Source organism: Oncorhynchus mykiss, chromosome 21 (genome assembly GCF_013265735.2).
Source record: "Oncorhynchus mykiss isolate Arlee chromosome 21, USDA_OmykA_1.1, whole genome shotgun sequence".
Lineage (NCBI taxonomy): Eukaryota > Metazoa > Chordata > Actinopteri > Salmoniformes > Salmonidae > Oncorhynchus > Oncorhynchus mykiss.
In genome coordinates, this window is record NC_048585.1 from 60035364 (window position 1) to 60056894 (window position 21531).

Consider the following 21531-nt stretch of genomic DNA (forward strand, 5'->3'; position numbering starts at 1 on the left):
TCACTGAGTCACCATCAACAACTGGTGAACCCACTACAACTATAACTGAGTCATCATCAACAACTGGTGAATCCACTACAACTATAATGGAGTCATCATCAACAACTGGTGAACCCACTACAACTAAAACTGAGTCATCATCAACAACTGGTGAACCCACTACAACTATAACTGGTGTGTCAACAACAACTGATGAACCCACTACAACCATCACTGGTGTGTCAACAACAACTGGTGAACCCACAACAACTGTTACTGGTCCATCGACAGCAACTGTTGAACCATCTACAAGTGTTACTGTTTCATCAACAACAGCTGGATCTTCCACTACAACTATCACTGAGTCAACAAAAACAACTGATCAACCCACATCAACAGTCACTGCTGTGTCAACAACAACTGGTGAACCCACTACAACTATCACTGAGTCATCATCAACAACTGGTGAATCCACTAAAACCATCACTGGTGTGACATCAACAACTGGTGAACCCACTACAAAAATCACTGAGTCATCATCAACAACTGGTGAACCCACTACAACCATCACTGGTGTGACATCAACAACTGGTGAACCCACTACAACAATCACTGGTGTGACATCAACAACTGGTGAACCCACTACAACAATCACTGAGTCATCATCAACAACTGGTGAACCCACTACAACTGTTACTGTGTTATCAACAACAACTGGTGAACCCACTACAACCATCACTGGTGTGACATCAACAACTGATGAACCCACTACAACCATCACTGAGTCAACAAAAACAACTGGTGAACCCACAACAACAGTCACTGTTGTGTCAACAACTGTTACTGGGGCATCGACAACAACTGGTGAAACAACTACAACCGTGAATGATGCATCGACAACAACTGGTGAACCCACTACATCCATCACGGTTTCATCAACAACAACTGAAGAACCCACTACAAGCATCACTGAGTCAACAAAAACAACTGTTCAACCCACATCAACAGTCAAAGCTTTGTCCACAACAACTGATGAACCCACTACAACCATCACTGAGTCAACAAAAACAACTGGTGAACCCACTTCAACAGTCACTGCTGTGTCAACAACAACTGGTGAAACCACTACAACTGTTACTGGGGCATCAACAATAACTGGTGAACCCACCACGACAATCACTGAGTCAACAAAAACAACTGGTGAACTCACAACAACAGTCACTGGTGAATCAACAACAACTGATGAACCCACTACAACCATCACCGGAGAATCAACAACAACTGTTGATCTTACTTCATCCATCATTGGTGTGTCAACAACAAGTTATGCATCAACAACTACTGTTACTGCAGCAACAACTAAAACTGTCACGGATGTGTTGACATCAACTGGTGAACCCACTATGACCGTAACTGGTGTGTGGTCAACAACTGGCGAACCCACTTCGACCGTCACTAAGTCAACAAAAACAACTGTTCAACCCACAACAACAGTCACTTCTGTGTCGACAACAACTGGTGAACCCACTACGACCATCACTGAGTCTACAAATACAACTGGTGAACAAACTAGACCAGTCACTGGTGTGTCAACAACAACTAGTGTTTCCACTGCAACCATCACTGAGTCAACTAAAACAACTGGTGAACCCACTACATCCGTCACGGTTTCATCAACCACAACTGATGAACCCACTACACCCATCACTGAGTCAACAAAAACAACTGATGAACAAACTAGAGCAGTCACTGGTTCATCTACAACAACTGGTGAATCCACTACAACCCTCACTGGTGTGTCAACAACAATCATTACGGCTGTACCCTTTACGACGACCGTAACTGGTGCATTGACAACAACGATTACAGCTGCACCCACTACAACTGTAAGTGTTGCATTGACAAAAACTGAAGAACTCACTTCAACCGTCCCTGGTGTGTCGACAACAACTTTTGAACCCTCTTCAGTCATCACTGGTGTGTCGACAACAACTTTTGAACCCACTTCAGTCATCACTGGTGTGTCGACAACAACTTTTGAACCCACTTCAGTCATCACTGGTGTGTCGACAACAACTTTTGAACCCACTTCAGTCATCACTGGTGTGTCGACAACAACTTTTGAACCCACTTCAGTCATCACTGGTGTGTCGACAACAACTTTTGAACCCACTTCAGTCATCACTGGTGTGTCGACAACAACTTTTGAACCCACTTCAGTCATCACTGGTGTGTCGACAACAACTTTTGAACCCACTTCAGTCATCACTGGTGTGTCGACAACGACTGTTACAGCTTTACCCACTACAACCGTCACTAGTGCATCAAATGCCACCACAACTACAACGGCTACTCCTGCCATCGTCACAGCCACCACAACTGCAACTACCGCTGTTGCAAACACTAGGGTTCCTGTGGTGTTCAGGTCCAGCGGAGAGACATTTACCTCTGACCTATCAAACACATCTTCTCAGGCCTTTCAAACCAGAGCATTGCTGATTAAAACTCAGGTGAGCCTCCCAAAACAATGAAGATGTGAATGTCCTAACGAGAGGGGTAGGTTACAGTAATACAGTCAACTTTTAATTGACAGTAAGTTGTTTGTTTAAAATTCATCTGTTTCTTGTTTTGCATTCCAGCTTGAACCTTTCTATCGATCGGCTTTCACCTCTTTCAACAGTTTGGATGTGACAGAATTCAGGTGATTTTTTTGTATTACATGTTGTGTGTTGATTTAAATTGATCTCACTTTCTATTTAACATGTTATCTCTCATTTCTTCTCAGCTCTGGATCCATCATCAATACTGTAAATGTAGCATTCAGCTCCCCCTCGGTGCCTAATATCACAGAGATTGGCACTGTTTTGATAAATGCTGCTCAAAACATCACAGCTTTCAATATTGACCCCAACTCAGTGACGGTCAACAGCACAGGTAAACACATTTATTAATTAAATTCCATTTTATTATGTGGTAAGTTATTATTTTAAAAAAAAATTGGAGCGTCACAAATCTATTTGGAACAGTAATTGGTGAAGTGATTTATTTCAATTTTATTTTAGTTTAAAATAACTTACAAATTAGTCTCCATCAATTGACTGAACTTTTTCTTAAAATAGTATATATAAAAAAATACAAATAAAAGGATGTACATTTCAGTTGTGATTTGCCTGCTCTTGCTCTGTAATGCACATGTTGCTAATAATGTGAGTGTTCTGTATCAGAATGCCACAGTTCTTCTAATTCTAATGCTTCGAACTGTGTGTTTGTAGCATCCACAGTGCATTCGGAAAGTATTCAGACCCCTTGAATTTTTTCACATTTTGTTACGTTACAGCCTCATTCTAAAATGGATTAAATGTTATTTTCTTCGTCATCAATCTCCACACAACACCCAATAAGGACACTGCAAATACAGGTTTTTAGACATGTTTGCTAATTTATAGAAAATAAAAAACTGAAATATTACACTTACATGATACATTTACATGTACAGTGCCTTGCGAAAGTATTCGGCCCCCTTGAACTTTGCGACCTTTTGCCACATTTCAGGCTTCAAACATAAAGATATAAAACTGTATTTTTTTGTGAAGAATCAACAACAAGTGGGACACAATCATGAAGTGGAACGACATTTATTGGATATTTCAAACTTTTTTAACAAATCAAAAACTGAAAAATTGGGCGTGCAAAATTATTCATTCACCCCAGTCTGAGGTCCTGAGCGCTCTGGAGCAGGTTTTCATCAAGGATCTCTCTGTACTTTACTCCTTTCATCTTTCCCTCGATCCTGATTAGTCTCCCAGTCCATGTCGCTGAAAAACATCCACCCACAGAATGATGCTGCCACCACCATGCTTCACTGTAGGGATGATACCGGGTTTCCTCCAGACGTGACACTTGGCATTCAATCCAAAGAGTAAAATCTTGGTTTCATCAGACCAGAGAACCTTTGTTTCTCATGTCAAACTCCAAGTGGGCTGTCATGTGCCTTTTACTGAGGAGTTGCTTCTGTTTGGCCACTCTACCATAAAAGCCTGATTGGTGGAGTGCTGCTGAGATGGATATCCTTCTGTTCCAAACTCCTTCCATTTATGAACGATGGAAGCCATTGTGTTCTTGGGGACCTTAAATGCTGCAGACATTTTTTGGTACCCTAGCCCAGATCTGTGCCTCAACACAATTCTGTCTCGCAGCTCTACGGACAATTCCTTCGACCTCATGGCTTGATTTTTCCTCTGATGTGCACTGTCAACTGTGGGACCTTATATAGACAGGTGTGTGACCTTCCAAATCATTGAATATATTACAGATGGACTCCAATAAAGTTGTAGAAAAATAGGTAGGTAGGGCAAAGATACAGGATGGTAGGCAGGCTCAGGGTCGGGGCAGGCAGGCAGGAATGATAAAAACTGGGAAACTAGAAAACAGGGACAAGGAGACAATCACAAAGACAGGTGAAACCGGTGACGGTCTGCTTGTCATCGATACTTAGAGGTGGTCTTGAGAAAGGCCGACCCGGCTCTCTTCCAGGTACGTCTACAACGATGGACAAACATCTGGACCGAAGGTTTGCAGACCTCTTCCTCTTGCTTGGAGAAGATTGGGGGCTGGGATAGCCCAGAGAATCCTCAAAGGGCGAGAGACCAGTGGCAGAGTAAGGAAGGTTGTTGCGGGTGTACTCGACCCACACCAGTTGCTGACTCCAGGTGGTGGGGTTGGCAGAGACTAGGCAGCAAAGGGTCATCTCCAAGTCTTGGTTGGCTCGCTCCGACTGGCCATTGGACTGGGGGTGGATCCCGGAGGACAGTCAGGCCAATGAGCATGCAGAAAGCCTTCCAGGACTGGGATGAGAACTGAGGACCCTGGTCGGAGACCATGTCCACCGGGAGTCCACGGATCCGGAACACGTGCTGCACCATAAGCTGGGCCGTCTCCTTGGCCAAGGGTAGTTTGGGTAGAGGAATGTATTGGCAAACCGGTTGACCACAGTCAGGATGGCAGTGTTTCCCTCAGACGGGTGGAGACCCGAGACGAAATCCAGGGATATATGGGACCAGGGACGGTGAGGGACAAGCAGTGGTTGAAAAAGACCAGCCGGAGGTTGCCGGGGAGTCTTATTCTGTGCACAGACCGAAATCCGGAACCGTTTTAGGGCACCAAAAGCGTTGTCGCACGAAGACCAGGGTCCGATGGGAGCCCGAGGGGCAGGCAAACCTGGAGGAATGGGCCCACTCCAGGACCGCGGAGCGGACAGAGTCAGGCAAAAACATCCGGTTATCGCGGCGCCTTCCGGAACCTGTTTCCCAATACCCCAGCTGAGTGCCGTCTCCAGGCACAAGGTAGGAAGGATGGTCTCGGGCTCTGGGGTAGTAACAGTGGAACTATAACAGCGATTGATGTGGATTGAGGTGCTGGGCGGTGCGGAGATACTCCAGGCTTTTGTGGTAGGTCCACACAATGAACGGATGTTCCGCCAATTCCAGCCAGTGCCTCCATTCCTCTAATTCCATCTTCACGCTCCCGATTCCCCACATCGTAGTTCCTCTCCGTGGAGTTGAGACGGTGGGAGAAGAAGGCACAAGGATGCAGCTTAAGGTCCAGGGCAGAATGTTGGGACAGAACAGCCCCCACTCTGACATCCGAAGCATCGGCCTCCACCATGAACTGATGGGAAGGGTTAGGATGAAACAAGATAGGACCAATGGTGAAGCGGTGTTTGAGGTCCCGGAACATCCGGTCAGGGGCAGAGGACCACGTGAACGAATCTTGGTAGAGGTGAGTGCAGACAGTGGGGAAACCAGGGTGCTGTAACCCCAGATAAAGCGGCAATAAAAGTAAGCAAACCCCAGGAAACGTTGCAGCTGCACCCTGGACGTAGACTGGAGCCAATCCACCACTGCTCCCACCTTCCCTGGACACTCCCAGCAGACATGAAGAAACCCAGAATGTGGATGGTGGAGAGATGGAACTCGCAGTTCTCCGCCTTCACAAACAGCTGATTCTCCAGAAGGTGGTGAAGAACCTGTCGTACGTGGAGCACGGGGTCTTTGGGGGGAGCAGGAGAAGAAGAGGATGTCATCAATATAGATGAAGACGAACTGGTTCAACATGACGCAGAGAACATCATTTACCAGAGCCTGGAACACAACAGGGGTATTGGTGAGGCCAAAATGCATTGGTTAGGCCAAAATGCATGAACAGATACTTGTAGTGGCTGCTGACCATGTTGAAGGCGGTCTTCCATTTGTCCCCCTCTCGTATCAGCACCAGGTGGTAGGCGTTCCGTAGATCCAGCTTGGAAAAAACAGTGGCCCCCTGGAGCGGCTCGAAGGCCAAGGAAATGAGTGGTAGCAGGTAACGGTTCTTCACAGTAACGTCATTGAGTCCCCGGAAGTCAATGCACGGGCGCAGGGTCTTGTCCTTTTCCTCCAAGAAGTAGAACCCGGCGCCGGCAGGAGAGGAAGAGGGATGGATAAATCCTGTGGCTAGGGAGTCCCCAATGTAGGTCTCCATAGCCTTGGGCTCCGGGCCTGACAGAGAGTACAGACATCCCCGGGGCGGCGTGGTGCTAGGGAGAAGGTCAGTCCTGTAGTCAGAGTGTCGGAAGCAAAGTGGCCCGGGCTTTGCTCAACACCTAAAGGTCCTGGTACTCCGCGTGAATGGCGAGAGGTCCGGGACAACTTCCCAGCCCACAGGAAGGCGTCCCGGGGCAGGTTGCGCTGACTTCAGACAATGGGCGTGGCAGAACGGACTCCAGCCCATGATAACGCCAGTAAACCAGTTGATGAGGGGATTGCGTCGCTGGAGCAAGGAGAATCCCAAATCTGAGGAGACTTGATGAGCAGAAATTGAATAGTCTCGCTGTGATTCCCTGACACCCATAGATTGATGGGAGTGGTAATATGAGTGACCCGGCCTATAGAGCGCCCGTCCAGTGCTCTAACATCCATGGGAATGGAGGGGGGCTGAGTGGGGATGTTCAAATCGGAAGCCAGGGTAGCGTCCAAAAAGCTCTCGTCGGCTCGAGAGTCAATGAGGACGCAAAGAGATTTGGACTGGTTTCCCCACAGTAGAATGGCATGAAAAGGGGTGCGTGTAAGGGAAGCAGAAAAGTTCTCCATATGGCCCACCAGAGTACTCGCTCCTACCGGTGGGCCTGGTCTTTTAAAGGACAAGAGGATACAAAATGACCAAGAGTCCTGCAACACAGACAACTCTTCGTGTTGATCCTGTATTGCCATTTCGCTGGCGACAATGCTCCAGCAAAATGTCCAAAGCCCGGCCATGGCATTCAGCCAACATTTGGACCCCCTCCATAAGGTCACGAAGCAATTCCTCGTACCTCTCTAAGGTGGCTCCTTGGGAGAAGATGGCGTTGAGAAGCTGGCCCGAGTTTGCTGGGTCAGTTGTGGCCAGTTTGTACTAACACATTTCAGGTAAGGCCCAGACGCAGACAACGTTGAAGTAACAACAGTGTATTAATCCAACAGAGGCAGGCAAGAGACAGGTCAAGGGCAGGCAGGGGTCAATATACAGATAGGTAGAGCAAAGGTACAGGACGGAAGGTAGGCTCAGGGACAGGTCAGGCAGAGGTCAGTAATCGAGATAGGTGGGGCAAAGTTACAGGATGGAAGGCAGGCTCAGTGCAGGCAGGAATTCAAGGGGTCTGAATGCACTGTAAACATTAGAAATGGTTTTCAGCTGAAGTGGTCCATGTGAAATGTTGCAACCTGTTTACAGGCTGCAAGATGTGCATTACATAACAGCCCAACATTTACTGATTTAGATGTCAATATAAGATCATCATGTTATACTCCCATCTGTTACGATGACTGTGTTATACTGCCACATAGCCTTAAAGAGATGTGGAAATGCCCATTTTATGTTTTAACTTAGCTGCTCCTGCTACAAGTATTGTTCCTCCTACAACTTCTGTTACTACCACTGTGGCTGGTACTACCACCGCAACAACTGGAGAACCTGTCCCTGTTCCTGCTACCGTTCCTACAACGAGACCCACAACTACAACCACCACATATGTGGCCCCCACAACTACAGTGTCAAGGACAGCATCACAACTGTCAACAACTACCAGCACAGCTCCAACTACCACAACAACCAATGCACCAACTACCACAACAACACATACTACTACTACAACAACAACAACTACTGCACATCTTCAACCTGCTCCACTGGTGTCTTTCGTCATACAACAAGTGTTTGTAGAAGCTTTAAATGACCCTCAAAGTACACAATTCCAAGAACTTGCAATAACTATTACTGCAGTGGTAAGTCCTAGAAATTCAGAGTTTGTTCATATTGGGTGTATGACCATCAATAATGTATGGTGATTGTTGGAAAATCTATATGTTAAAGTACATCTTTCATTTGTTCTAATCAGGCAACAATTAGTCTCCATCACTACATATTGATTTATATTCCCCAATATCTATCTTTAATAACTAGGGCTTAGCTATGTGGATTGGAATATATAGAAATGTTTTTGTGTGTGCTAAATCATTCAAATGTTCTCCTGTTTGTACCATTCCTTACAGTTCGATGTGATCTACAAAGCAAAATATGGGATCCTTTTCATCCGGACGATTGTTCTTGGATTCACGTAATATTCCATTCTGTTCTATTCTATTCTTTTAACCTTTGGCATGCCACTGTTCATAACCTTTTATGACCTTTTGCAGACCTATTTTCCATTCCCGTATGGATGCAGAAACACAGGCGGAGGTCCAACTGGTGTTCAACGAGACCTCCACTCAATCTGTCCCTGAGCTTACTGACATTAGGGATACACTGAAAGAAGCTGTGACCAATCCAAACGATTTCTTTGGCAACCTCTCAGTGGATGTTACCACCATCATTGTTAAAGGTGAGTAAAACCATTGGGTGAACAAAAACGATTATACACAGCCAAATCTGAGTGTTACATGTAATGCTTTTCTACAGTCTATACACATCCCAGTGTTGGGGAGTAGTGAACTACAGATGGTGGATCTTACTTTGAGCCGGTTTGCTATAGCAGGAATATAATCCTGCAGCAACAGACATTTTTGAAGGTTTTCCTGCAACAGGGTAATGAAATTAAGATCTGACATCTGTACATGTAGTTCAACTAATAATTTAACTACATTTTGCAGTAACTTGGTGGTAGTTGAACTGAATTCATGTCGAATTAGACTTTTCAGTATTTCATTCAGTTTCCTGCCATGTCGCTAACTACTGGACCTACACACTACTTTTTTTGCACAAAAATGAAATTAAATATACATGAGAAAAGTAGGCTATAATTTCTGTCCGTCTTGCAGTTTGTAGTGTATGACATTTCAGAGTTGCATATTAGATTTTTCAGAAAGTAGTTTGGACATGATGAATTACTTTTCCAAAGTAACTTCACTAAAGTGAACTAGATTTTTTTAAGGGTAGCGTTTGTGTAGCTCGACTTGTTCCAGTGTAAAGTAATTTGTAGTTTGGTAAAATATATTTTCAGAGTAGCTTTTCCAAAACTGACAGGTTCATAATTTTCAGAGTTAAAACAACACTTTGCTTAGAGCTGATGTCATGTTATGAAATGAACACCTGTAGTGTTACAGTTACAACCTTTTGGAGTTTGTTTTAACACTGTAGGGTGTAAAGTCTTATTGTCATATTTCCCATAATGCCTTTCTTCAGTGGGGATTGATGGAGGACTACATCCTGAAAAAGTGTAATGCTGTTGGGGGGGGGGTTTGGTCCAAACGTCTGAAAATATAAAAGAATACAAAACAAAAAAAAGTAATCCTCGCTCAATCGAAATGAAGCCAGAACCCTACACCAGGTTAGTGTTAGGACCCAGGTATCTGGAAGGATGGAACTGCTGCAGCTAGCCATTTCTGTGAAAAAATATTTGATTTATTTTTATAGCAAGACAACAACTAAGCAGTACAAGCAGTACTAAAACCTCTCTGGGATAGGCGGGACAGTCGCGTCCCTCTTGGCCAATAGCAGAGCGCCAAATTCAAACAAAATACTATACAAATCTAACTTTCATTAAATCACACATGTAAGATACCAAATTAAAGCTACCCTCATTGTGAATCCAGCCAACATGTCAGATTTCAAAAAAAGGCTTTTTGGTAAAAGCATAAGATGCTTAATTAATAACCTCTTGCGTCGACCCGACACGCAAGCGTCTCATCTAGCCACCTGGAAATGCACATGCGCCACCTGGAAATGCACATGCGCTACGCTAAATGCTAATAGCACTCGTTAAAACTCAAACGTTCATTAAAACACACATGCAGGGTATTGAATTAAAGCTACACTCGTTGTGAATCTAGCCAACAAGTCAGATTTTTTTAAATGCTTTTCGGCGAAAGCATGAGAAGCTATTATCTGATAGCATGCAACACCCCAAAATGCCTGAAGGCGACGTAAACAAAAGAATTAGCGTAGCCGGCGCTACACAAATAGCAGAAATAAAATATAAAACATTCATTACCTTTGACGAGCTTCTTTCTTTGCACTCCTATATGCCCCATAAACATCACTATTGGGTCTTTTTTTTTATTTAATCGGTCCATATATACCCAAAATAGCCATCTATGGAAACTGTGTAATTCAGAAAAAACATTGTTTCAAAACGCTGCATCATTTTTTTAAATTAAAAAAGTTGACGATAAACTTTCACAAAACACTTTGAAATAGTTTTGTAATCCAACTTTAGGTATTAGTAAACGTTAATAATCTATCAAAATGATCACGGGGCGATGTGTATTCAATAGCTCCACGTCTTGAAATCATGGTCGGAAATTTCTCCTCCAAAACATCCTGTCGGAGACCGGAAGGAATGGGCTCCCTCTCACTCGTTTGACCAAGAAACAAAGCCCAGGCAAATGACAAGACTGGCGACATCGTGTGGAAGCTGTAGGACTTGCAATCTCAGCCCCATTTAATTTGGTGTCCTTTAAACAATGCATGCAAGTGGCGCATTGATGTTTTTTCCAGTTTTCAGTGATCAGTTTTTCTTGCGCTTTTCGATGAAACACACGCTCTGTTATAGTCACAGCCGTGATTTAACCAGTTTTAGAAACGTGAGAGTGTTTTCTATCCACATATACTAATCATATGCATATACTATATTCCTGGCATGAGTAGCAGGACGCTGAAATGTTGCGCGATTTTTAACAGAATGTTCGAAAAAGTAGGGGGTCGACTTTTAAGATGCATCTGATGATAGCACAAGAGTAAACAAAGAGAGTAGCATATTTCAACCCTGCAGGCGCAACACAAAATGCAGAAATAAAATATAAATCATGCCTTACCTTTGACGAGCTTCTGTTGTTGGCACTCCAATATGTGCCATAAACATCAGAAATTGTCATTTTGTTCGATTAATTCCATCGATATATATCCAAAATGTCCATTTATTTGCCGCGTTTGATCCAGAAAAACACAGCTTCCAATTTGCGCAATGTCACTACAAAATATCTCAAAAGTTACCTGTAAACTTTGCCAAAACATTTCAAACTACTTTTGTAATACAACTTTAGGTATTTTTAAACGTTAATAATTGATCAAATTGAAGACGGGACTTTCTGCGTTCAATACAGGAAGACAACAAGCTGACACTACTTTTCAAGTCATGCGCCTCTCTCAAAAAGTACACTTCAAATGACACTCATTCGAAGAAGTTTTAAGTGAAGAATCAAGAAAGCAAACACAGAACAGATGTACACATAGACCAAAGTTTTACAACACACACATTCAAACGTTTTTTCTTTATTTTTACTAATTTATACATTGTAGAATAATAGTGAAGAAATTAAAACTATGAAAAAACACATGGAATCACATAGTAACCAAAAATGTTTCATCAAATCAAAATATATTTTATATTTGATATACTTCAAATAGTCACCCTTTGCATTGATGACAGCTTTGCACACTCTTGGCATTCTCTCAACCAGCTTCACCTGGAATGCTTTTCCAACGGTCTTGAAGGATTTCCTGTTTATGCTGAGCACTTGTTGGCTGTTTTTCCTTCAATCTGTGGTCAGACCCATCACAAAACAATCTCAATTTTGATTGAGGTTGGGGGGTTGTGGAGAACAGGTCATCTGATGCAGCACGCCATTACTCTCCTTCTTTGTAAAATATCCCTTACACAGCCTGGGGGTGTATTGGGTCATTGTCCTGTGGAAAATCAAATGATAGTCCCACTAAGCCCAAGCCAGATGGGATGGCGTATCGCTGCAGAATGCTGTGGTAGCCATGCTGGTTAAGTGTCCCTTGAATTCTAAAAAAATCACAGACAGTGTCACCGGCAAAACACCCCCACACCATCACACCTCCTCCTCCGTGCTTTATGGTGGGAAATACACATGCAGAGATCATCTGTTCACCCACACCGCGTCTCACAAAGACACGGCTGTTGGAACCAAAAGTCTCCAATTTGGACTCCAGAATCGATTGGAAAAATGGCTACCTCAGTATTTTACTCAAGATTTTCTGCGGGAGACACCATGTGACCACTTGCTATATATGGTCCCTTACGGCTATTCTTCAATGGAAATGCGTAAAAAGACGTCACAATGCTGTAGACACCTTGGGGAATACGTGGAAAACGTAAGCTCATTCGTAGCTCATTCACAGCCATATAAGGAATCATTGGCATGAGGCGGTTTAAAAAAATGCGGCACTTCCTGGTTGGATTTTTATCTGGGTTTCGCCTGTAACATCAGTTCTGTGGCACTCACAGACAATATCTTTGCAGTTTTGGAAACGTCAGAGTGTTTTCTTTCCAAAGCTGTCAATTATATGCATAGTCGAGCATCTTTTTGTGACAAAATATCTTGTTTAAAACGGAACGTTTTTCATCCCAAAATTTTAATAGCGCCCCCTAATGCATTACTGGTTAAATTAACTCTAATGAACTTATCCTCTGCAGCAGAGGTAATTCTGGGTCTTCCATTTCTGTGGCAGTCCTCATGAGAGCCAGTTTCATCATAGAGCTTGATGGTTTTTGCGACAGCGCTTGAAGAAACATTCAAAGTTCTTGAACTGTTGAATATACACTGACCTTCATGTCTTAAAGTAATGATGGACTGTCGTTTCTCTTTGCTTATTTGAGTTGTTATTGCCATAATATGGACTTAGTTTTTTACCAAATAGGGCTATCTTCTGTATACTCCCACTACCATGTCACAATACAACTGAATGGCTCAAATACATTAAGGAAAGAAATTCCACAAATGTACTTTTAAGTATGCATTCCAGATGACTACCTCATGAAGCTGGTTGAGAGAATGTCCAGAGTGTGAAAATGCTGTCATCAAGGCAAAGGGTGGCTATTTGAAGAATCTATTTTGATTTGTTTAAAACTTTTTTGGATACTACATGATTCCATGTGTTATTTCATAGTTCTGATGTCTTCACTATTATTCTACAATGGAGAAAATAGCAAATCTAAAGAAAAACCCTTAAATGAGTAGGTGTTCTAAAACTTTTGACCGGTAGTGTACATACAGATGTAGGATCTTAATTTGAGCCAGTTTCAAACAGCAGGAAAATAATCATGCAGCAACAAGAAATGTGAATATTATGTAGCTTACAATTTTAGTCAATATTGTTCAGGGGTTGATACATCTTTCGTTGAGGCAAATCAAGTCTGACATTTTAAAGTGGAAATTAAAAACTGTAGAAGCCTTTGTGAAACTCAAATACACTACATTTGCATTTCCTGCAGTGGAGGAAAATTCTCAGCATCAAAAGAGTAATCGAATATTCTACTTCTGTATACACATAGACATAATGAACAAACATAGAAACCATAGCCTATAATAGCAGCCACACATCTGAAATAAAATGATCCTAGATCAGATTTTGGGAGTACGTTATAGCTTTGGAACAGCATCTCAATGCTAATTCCAATAATTTAGGTAGTTGATTTTTTCTAATTTACATACAGTGCCTTCTGGAAGATTTCAGACCTCTTGACTTGATCCACATTTTGTTACTTCACAGCCTTATTCTGAAATGGATAATATAAAACATCCTCAGCATCCTACACACAATACCGCATAATGACAAAATGAAAACAGTTTTTTTTAGACATTTTGCAAATTAAAAAACAGAAATATCTTGTTTACGTAACTATTCAGACCCTTTGTTGTGACCCTCAAAATTGAGCTCATGTGCATCCTGTTTCCATTGATAGGTCTTGATATATTTCTACAACTTGATTGCAGTCCACCTTTGAACAATTCAATTGATTGGACATGATTTGGAAAGGCACACATCTGTCTATTTAAGGTCTCACAGTTGACAGTGCATGTCAGAGCAAAAACCAAGCCATGAAGTCAAAGCAATTGTCCATAGAGCTCCGAGATAGGATTGTGCCAGGGCATAGATCACAGATAATTTCTGCAGCATTGAAGGTCCCGAATAACACAGTGGCCTCCATCATTCTTCAATTTTGGAACCACCAAGACCCCCCCCCCCCCCCCCCCCCCCCCCGGACAAACTGAGCAGTCAGGGGAGAAAGGCCTTGGTCAGGGAGGTAACAAAGAACCCGATGGTTACTCTGACAGAGCTCTAGAGTTCCTCTGTGGAGATGGGAGAACCTTCCAGAAGGACAACCATCTCTGCAGCACTTGAGATATCAGTCCTTTATGGTAGAGTGGCCAGACTGAAGCCCCTCCTCAGTAAAAGGCACATGAAAGCCCACTTGGGAGTTTGCCAAAAGGCAACTAAAGACTCTCAGACCATAAGAAACAAGATTCTCTAGTCTGATGAAACCAAGATTGAACTCTTTGGCCTGAATCCAAACATCACGTCTGGAGGAAACCTGGCAACATCCCTACAGTTAAGCATGGTGGTGGAAGCATCATGATGTGGGGATGTTTTTTTAATGGCAGGGACTGGGAGACTAGTCAGGATCAACACAAAGATGTATGGAGCAAAGTACAGAGAGATCCTTGGTGAAAACCTGATCCAAAGCTCTCAGTTTCTCAGAATGAAGCGAAGGTTCACCTTCTAACAGGACAATGACACTATGCACACAAACAAGATGGAACTGGGTTCGGGACAAATCTTTTTAAGACCTTGAGGGCCCCAGCCAGAGCCCAGACCGATTAAACATCTCTGAAAAGACCTGAACATAGCTGTACACCAAAGCACCCCATCGAACCTGACAGAACTTGAGTGGTTCTGCAGAGAAGAAGGGGAGAACCTCCCAAAATACAGGTGTGCCAAGCTTGTACCGACATACCCAAGAAGTCTCAAGGATGTCATCGCTGCCACAATAGCTTCAACAAAGAACTTAGTAAATGGCCTGAAATCAGTAATCCAGATAGGCAGACGTCAAAAATCCTGATAGGTGGGGCAAAGGTACAGCACGGCAGGCAGGAATGATCAGAACTGGGAAACTAGAAAACAGGGACTATAGCAATACCAGGAACAAGGGAAAAACGTACGGTAGGTTTGAACGAACAAAACGAAAGGGCAACAGACAAACAGAGAACATAGGTATAAATACACAGGGGATAATGGGGAAGATGGGCGACACCTGGAGGGGGGTGGATGCAATCACAAAAGCAGGTGAAACAGATCAGGGTGTGACATCACCTGAGCTCAATTTTCGTGTCTCATTGCAAAGGTTCCGAATACTTATGTTAATAAGGTATTTCAGGTTTTTTTGTAATACATTTTAAACATTTCTTAAAACCTGTTTTTGCTTTGTCATTATGGGGTATTTAGTGAAAATTGATGAGGGAAAAAAAATATTTAATCCATTTCAGAATAAGGCTGTAATGTAACAAAATGTCGGAAAAAGTCAAGGGGTCTGAATTTCCAAATGTACTGTATACTTCAGAAATGTTTTTCAGTTGAAGTGGTTCATGTGAAATGATCAGGAAGCCTGTTTACAGGCTGTCGGAAGTGAATTACATAAAAGACCAACATATGATGATTTAGTTGTCAATATAAGATCATCATGTTATACTCCCATCTGTCATCGTAACGATGACTGTGTTATACTGCCACAAAGCCTTAAAGAGATGTTGAAATGTCCATTTTATGTTTTAACTTAGCTGCTCCTACAACAAGTTCTGTTCCTCCTACATCTTCTGTTACAACCACTGTGGCTGGTACTACCACCGCAACAACTGGAGAACCTGTCCCTGTTCCTGCTACCGTTCCTACAACTAGGCCCACAACTACAACCACCACATATGTGGCCCCCACAACTACAGTGTCAAGGACAGCATCACCACTGTCAACAACTACCAGCACAGCTCCAACTACCACAACAACCAATGCACCAACTACCACAACAACACATACTACTACAACAACAACAACAACAACAACAACAACTACAACTGCACATCTTCAACCTGCTCCACTGATGTCTTTCGTCATACAACAAGTGTTTGTAGAAGCTTTAAATGACCCTCAAAGTACACAATTCCAAGGACTTGCAATAACTATTACTGCAGTGGTAAGTCCTAGAAATTCAGAGTTTGTTCATATTGGGTGTATGACCATCAATAATGTATGGCGATTGTTGGAAAATCTATATTTTAAAGTACGTCTTTAATATGTTCTAATCAGGTGACAATTAGTCTCCATCACTACATGTTGATTTATATTCCCCAATGTCTATCTTAAATAACTAGGGCTTAGCTATGTGGATTGGAATATATAGAAATGTTTTTGTGTGTGTTAAATCATTCAAATGTTCTCCTGTTTGTACCATTCCTTACAGTTCGATGTGATCTACAAAGCAAAATACGGGATCCTTTTCATCCGGACGATTGTTCTTGGATTCACGTAATATTCCATTATATTCTATTGTATTCTTTTAAACTTTGGCATGCCACTGTTCATGACCTTTTATGACCTTTTGCAGACCTATTTTCCATTCCCGTATGGATGCAGAAACACAGGCAGAGGTCCAACTAGTGTTCAATGAGACCTCCACTCAATCTGTCCCTGAGGTTACTGACATTAGCAATACACTGAAAGAAGCAGTTGCCAATCCAAACATTACCTTTGGCAACCTCTCTGTGGATGTTACCACCATCATTGTTCAAGGTGAGTAAACCAAGTTGGGTGAACGAAAACGATTATACACAGCAACTTCTCCAGTGTTTAATAAAATCTGAGTGTTACATTTAATTCTTACATATATACATGTAGCTCAACTAATAATTTAACTACATTTGGCAGTAGCTTGGTGGTAGTTGCACCGAATTCATATCTAATTAGTGTTTTCAGTAGTTAATTACATTTCTTGCCGTGTAGCTAACTACTGGAACTACACTACTTTTTTCATGACAAATTGGGGGGAGGGGCAGGGAGGTGTCCAAACGTCCAAAAATAAACAAGGTACAAAAATAAAAAGTAACCCTCAGTCATTCAAAATGAAGCCAGAACTCTACTCCAGGTTAGTGTTAGAGCCCAGGTACCTGAGAGAATGGAACTGCTGCAGCTAGCTATTTGTGTGAACAATTATTTTATTTATTTTCTATACAAGACAACAAATAAGCAGTACAAGCAATACCTAGTTGGAGCAACCATGCCCCAAAAAATATAAATATTTTTAAAGAAAAAATTAAGTGAAGAATCAAAAAATCAAACAAAGAACAGACAGTGTAAAGCATCAGCTTGTACAGTGTAACGGATGTGAAACGGCTAGCTTAGTTAGCGTGGGCGCTAAATAGCGTTTCAATCAGTGACGTCACTTGCTCTGAGACCTTGAAGTAGTAGTTCCCCTTGCTCTGCAAGGGCCGCGGCTTTTGTGGAGCGATGGGTAACGATGCTTCGAGGGTGACTGTTGATGTGTGCAGAAGGTCCCTAGTTCGCGCCCGGGTATGGGCGAGGGGACGGTTTAAATTTGAACTGTTACAACAGCATAGACGTGCATAGACAAAGCATTAGCTTGTACAGCATAGACGTGCATAGACAAAGCATTAGCTTGTACAGCATAGACGTGCATAGACAAAGCATTAGCTTGTACAGCATAGACGTGCATAGACAAAGCATTAGCTTGTACAGCATAGACGTGCATAGACAAAGCATTAGCTTGTACAGTAACTTTTCTGCTCTTTTGACTTCAAAGTGCCCACCACAAATAACAACACAACTACAACGACTACTCCTGTCATCACTACTGCTATCATCACAACTACAACCACTGAAACTACCGTTGTGCCACTCACTAAGGTGACTGTGGTGTTCCGGTCCAGCGGAGAGACATTTACCTCTGACCTATCAAACACATCTTCTCAGGCCTTTCAAACCCGAGCATTACTGATTAAAACTCAGGTGAGCCTCCCAAAACAATGAAGATGTGAATGTCCTATTGAAAGGGGTAGAATACAGTTACATAGTCAGCTTTAAATCAACAGGAAGTTGTTTGTTTAAACTTCATCTGTTTCTTGTTTTGTCTTCCAGCTTGATCCTTTCTATCGATCAGCTTTCACCTCTTTCAACAGTTTGACTGTGACAGAATTCAGGTGATTATTTTTTTTTGCATTACATTTTGTATGTTGATATAAATTGATCTCACTTTCTATCTAACATGTTATCTCTCATTTGTTCCCAGCTCTGGATCCATCATCAATACTATGAATTTAGCATTCAGATCCTCCTCTGTCCCAAATTCCATGGAGATTGGCACTGTTTTAATAAATGCCGCTCAAAAAATCCCAGCTTTCAACATTGACCCCACCTCAGTGAGAGTCAACGACACAGGTTAACTAATTAATTTATTTATTTATTTGTATTCTATTATAAGTTAAATAAATATACAGTGGGGCAAAAAAAAGTATTTAGTCAGCCACCAATTGTGCAAGTTCTCCCACTTAAAAAGATGAGAGAGGCCTGTAATTTTCATCATAGGTACACTTCAACTATGACAGACAAAATTAGAAAGAAAAAAAATCCAGAAAATCACATTGTAGGATTTTTAATGAATTTATTAGCAAAATATGGAGGAAAATAAGTATTGGTGGCTGACTAAATACTTTTTTGCCCCACTGTATTGTCTGACATATAATTATTGTATTTTCTTCGCCATTGTATCATATGCCATTATCTCTACACAAATCAATAATTTACGAGTTGCGTTCCAGTTGTATTTAGCAAACCAGCTGTCTCACTCATCACATTACAGGGCAACAAACACTCTTCCTATTTTCATTTGAACATGTTTCCCTTTTTCTCTTTCCATCCCAGCCGTGACCTCAAGTGGAATAAGCAGCAAGACCAGTCTCTGCACAGCATTCTTTCTGGTGGTTCTGTCGCTGCTACTGTCAAGCCAGCATTAGTCTCAGTGGCAACGCCCACTAAAAACACTATTTCACTCACTGGCAAGCAGCAGAACGAAATAGTGTGTGTAGTCATATTTTAACTTTGAGAACTTCCCACACATTCCAACCCCTAGCCCAATTCCACCCATGATTTGAATAGTGTCCAAAAATGAAATCAAGTCTTGTAAAGCTGACATAAGATACACTATTTGTGGCAGTTGAACACAATGATGTAATATAATTACTGCCTATTCAATCAAAATGTGTAAGTGTATGGGTTTCCGTCATAAGTCGATGTTATTTCCATGCAATGAAAAATAATGTTTGATTTAATATGTACTTAAGGCTATTTTTGATTCGTTCAGTTGCTGATATGAACTAAAAACATTTAATCACTCTGTTGCTGATATGAACTAAAACGTTGATTCACTCTGTTTGCTGATATGAACTAACGAGATAAATATTTTATTTTTTATTTCGACTTAACCAGTGAAACCTGGATAACTGATTTAAATAAGGCCCTTTGGAGCAAAATGTTCTACAATTTAAACTGTTGTCAATGTAGTTTTCATTCTGTTATACCATAAACATGTAATTATTTCTTCAATGGTCCTCATCAGAGTTGTGGACGTGAGTCACATTACTTGGACTCGAGTCAGACTCAAGTCACAAGTCGACTTTGACTTTAACACCAATGACTCGTGACTTGACTTGGACTTGAGCCTTATGACTTGACCTGACTTGATACCCTCCCCAAGCCCAAACATTAAAACATTATGCTGTTAAAAAAAAAGTGTGCAGGCATCTACTCTTCATTTAACGGATTACAGTTTGAAATCGGACAGCAGCTAATCAAAAACGTCGGCGGGTGAATTCAGATGGAGCCCTTGGAACGATGATACCTGAAATTATTATTTTCGCATATAAAGATGACGCTGTATCAACAAAAAACGGATTGCAACATGCGGGAAGAAAATTACAGACGGAGGCGCAACAATTTCCAACTTTGTTCGACGTTTGAAGCTGCACAAAGAACGGTAAATCGTGTCTAATATAGCCGACAGCTATCCTTCACCCGAGGTTGTGTGTTTATGAGTGTGTGTAACTTGTTTCATGGGTTTCTTTTTGCTGGCTTGTGATGTCTGGAGCCTGTATTGTTATGTGCGCTCCTCACTGCTTGCCTAGATTATACGTGCCGATTGACTCACCACCGCGCTGTTTGGAGCAGGGAAAGATCAAATGAGCACATTTGTGATAGAGTGCCTCCTAGAATGGTTGTGTACTCTTTCTAACCTGCTGATTACAGCGAGTGCTTGAACCTCTGATTGTGTTTATGCATCACACAAATCCCACCATCCCTCTCTCTGCTGTCCTCCGCAGTTGTGAGCTTTTTCCGTTGATTCTTTCATCTGAGGCACCGCATTTAGTTACAGTTTTCCTGATGGAAAATATATAGATCTGTACTCAATTCTCTATTCTACACGGCAAAGGCTATTATAGGGGGGGTTACACATGGCTACCCATGTATTTCCGCAGGGGGGAACCACTACTTCAAGGTCTCACCGATTGAAACGCTATTAGTGCGCACCACCGCTAACTAACTAGCCATTTCACATCCGTTACATACATACTGAATTCTATTCTATTCTATTCTATACTATCTTAGTTTATGCCGCTCTGACATCTCATGCAAATACTTACATATTCTTAATTCCATTCCTTCACTTTAGATTGTGTGTATTGTTAGATACAACTTCTTAGATATTACTGCACTGTTGGAGCTAGAAACAAGCATTTTGGTACAAAATCGCAATAATGTCTGCTAAACACGTGTATGTGACAAATAACATTAGATTTGATTTGAAATACCTCACCCCTCCATGCCTTATTGCTTAATCACGCATCATCATATATTTTCAAAAACAAAAACAATTATTGTATCCTGTGAGCCGAATTGTAAAAAAAAAAAATACATCAATTAGAATAAAACAAGTATTTAACAAAGTCGTTGTGTCATTGAGCAGGAGTTTTGCTGTGTATTATCTTACCCACATACTGTCAAATCAATTTCAAGGACAGAGAACCTGTTTTGATGGAACAGTTTATGCTGTCCTGTAGGTACGACCCCCCCCCCCCCCCCCCCCCCCAGTTATAATCCAGGGTGATTATAGGATACCATATCATTCCACAGGGTCAAACTCCAGTTCCCATGGGCTGCCATATATGCATGTTTGCATTC

At 42.0% G+C, this 21531-nt stretch overlaps 1 protein-coding gene across 1 annotated transcript; it reads left to right on the forward strand.

Annotated features, from left to right (window-relative positions):
• Positions 1-722: 722 nt before the first annotated feature.
• Positions 723-20240, forward strand: LOC110500789 (mucin-5AC). Its single transcript, XM_036958304.1, has 13 exons — positions 723-2489; positions 2619-2680; positions 2765-2913; positions 7879-8273; positions 8541-8605; positions 8685-8869; positions 16068-16477; positions 16745-16809; positions 16889-17073; positions 18101-18306; positions 18436-18497; positions 18587-18735; positions 19219-20240. Exons 1-13 carry the CDS (start codon positions 1383-1385, stop codon positions 19308-19310), a joined length of 3132 nt encoding a protein of 1043 aa, XP_036814199.1. The 5' UTR covers positions 723-1382; the 3' UTR covers positions 19311-20240.
• Positions 20241-21531: the final 1291 nt, after the last annotated feature.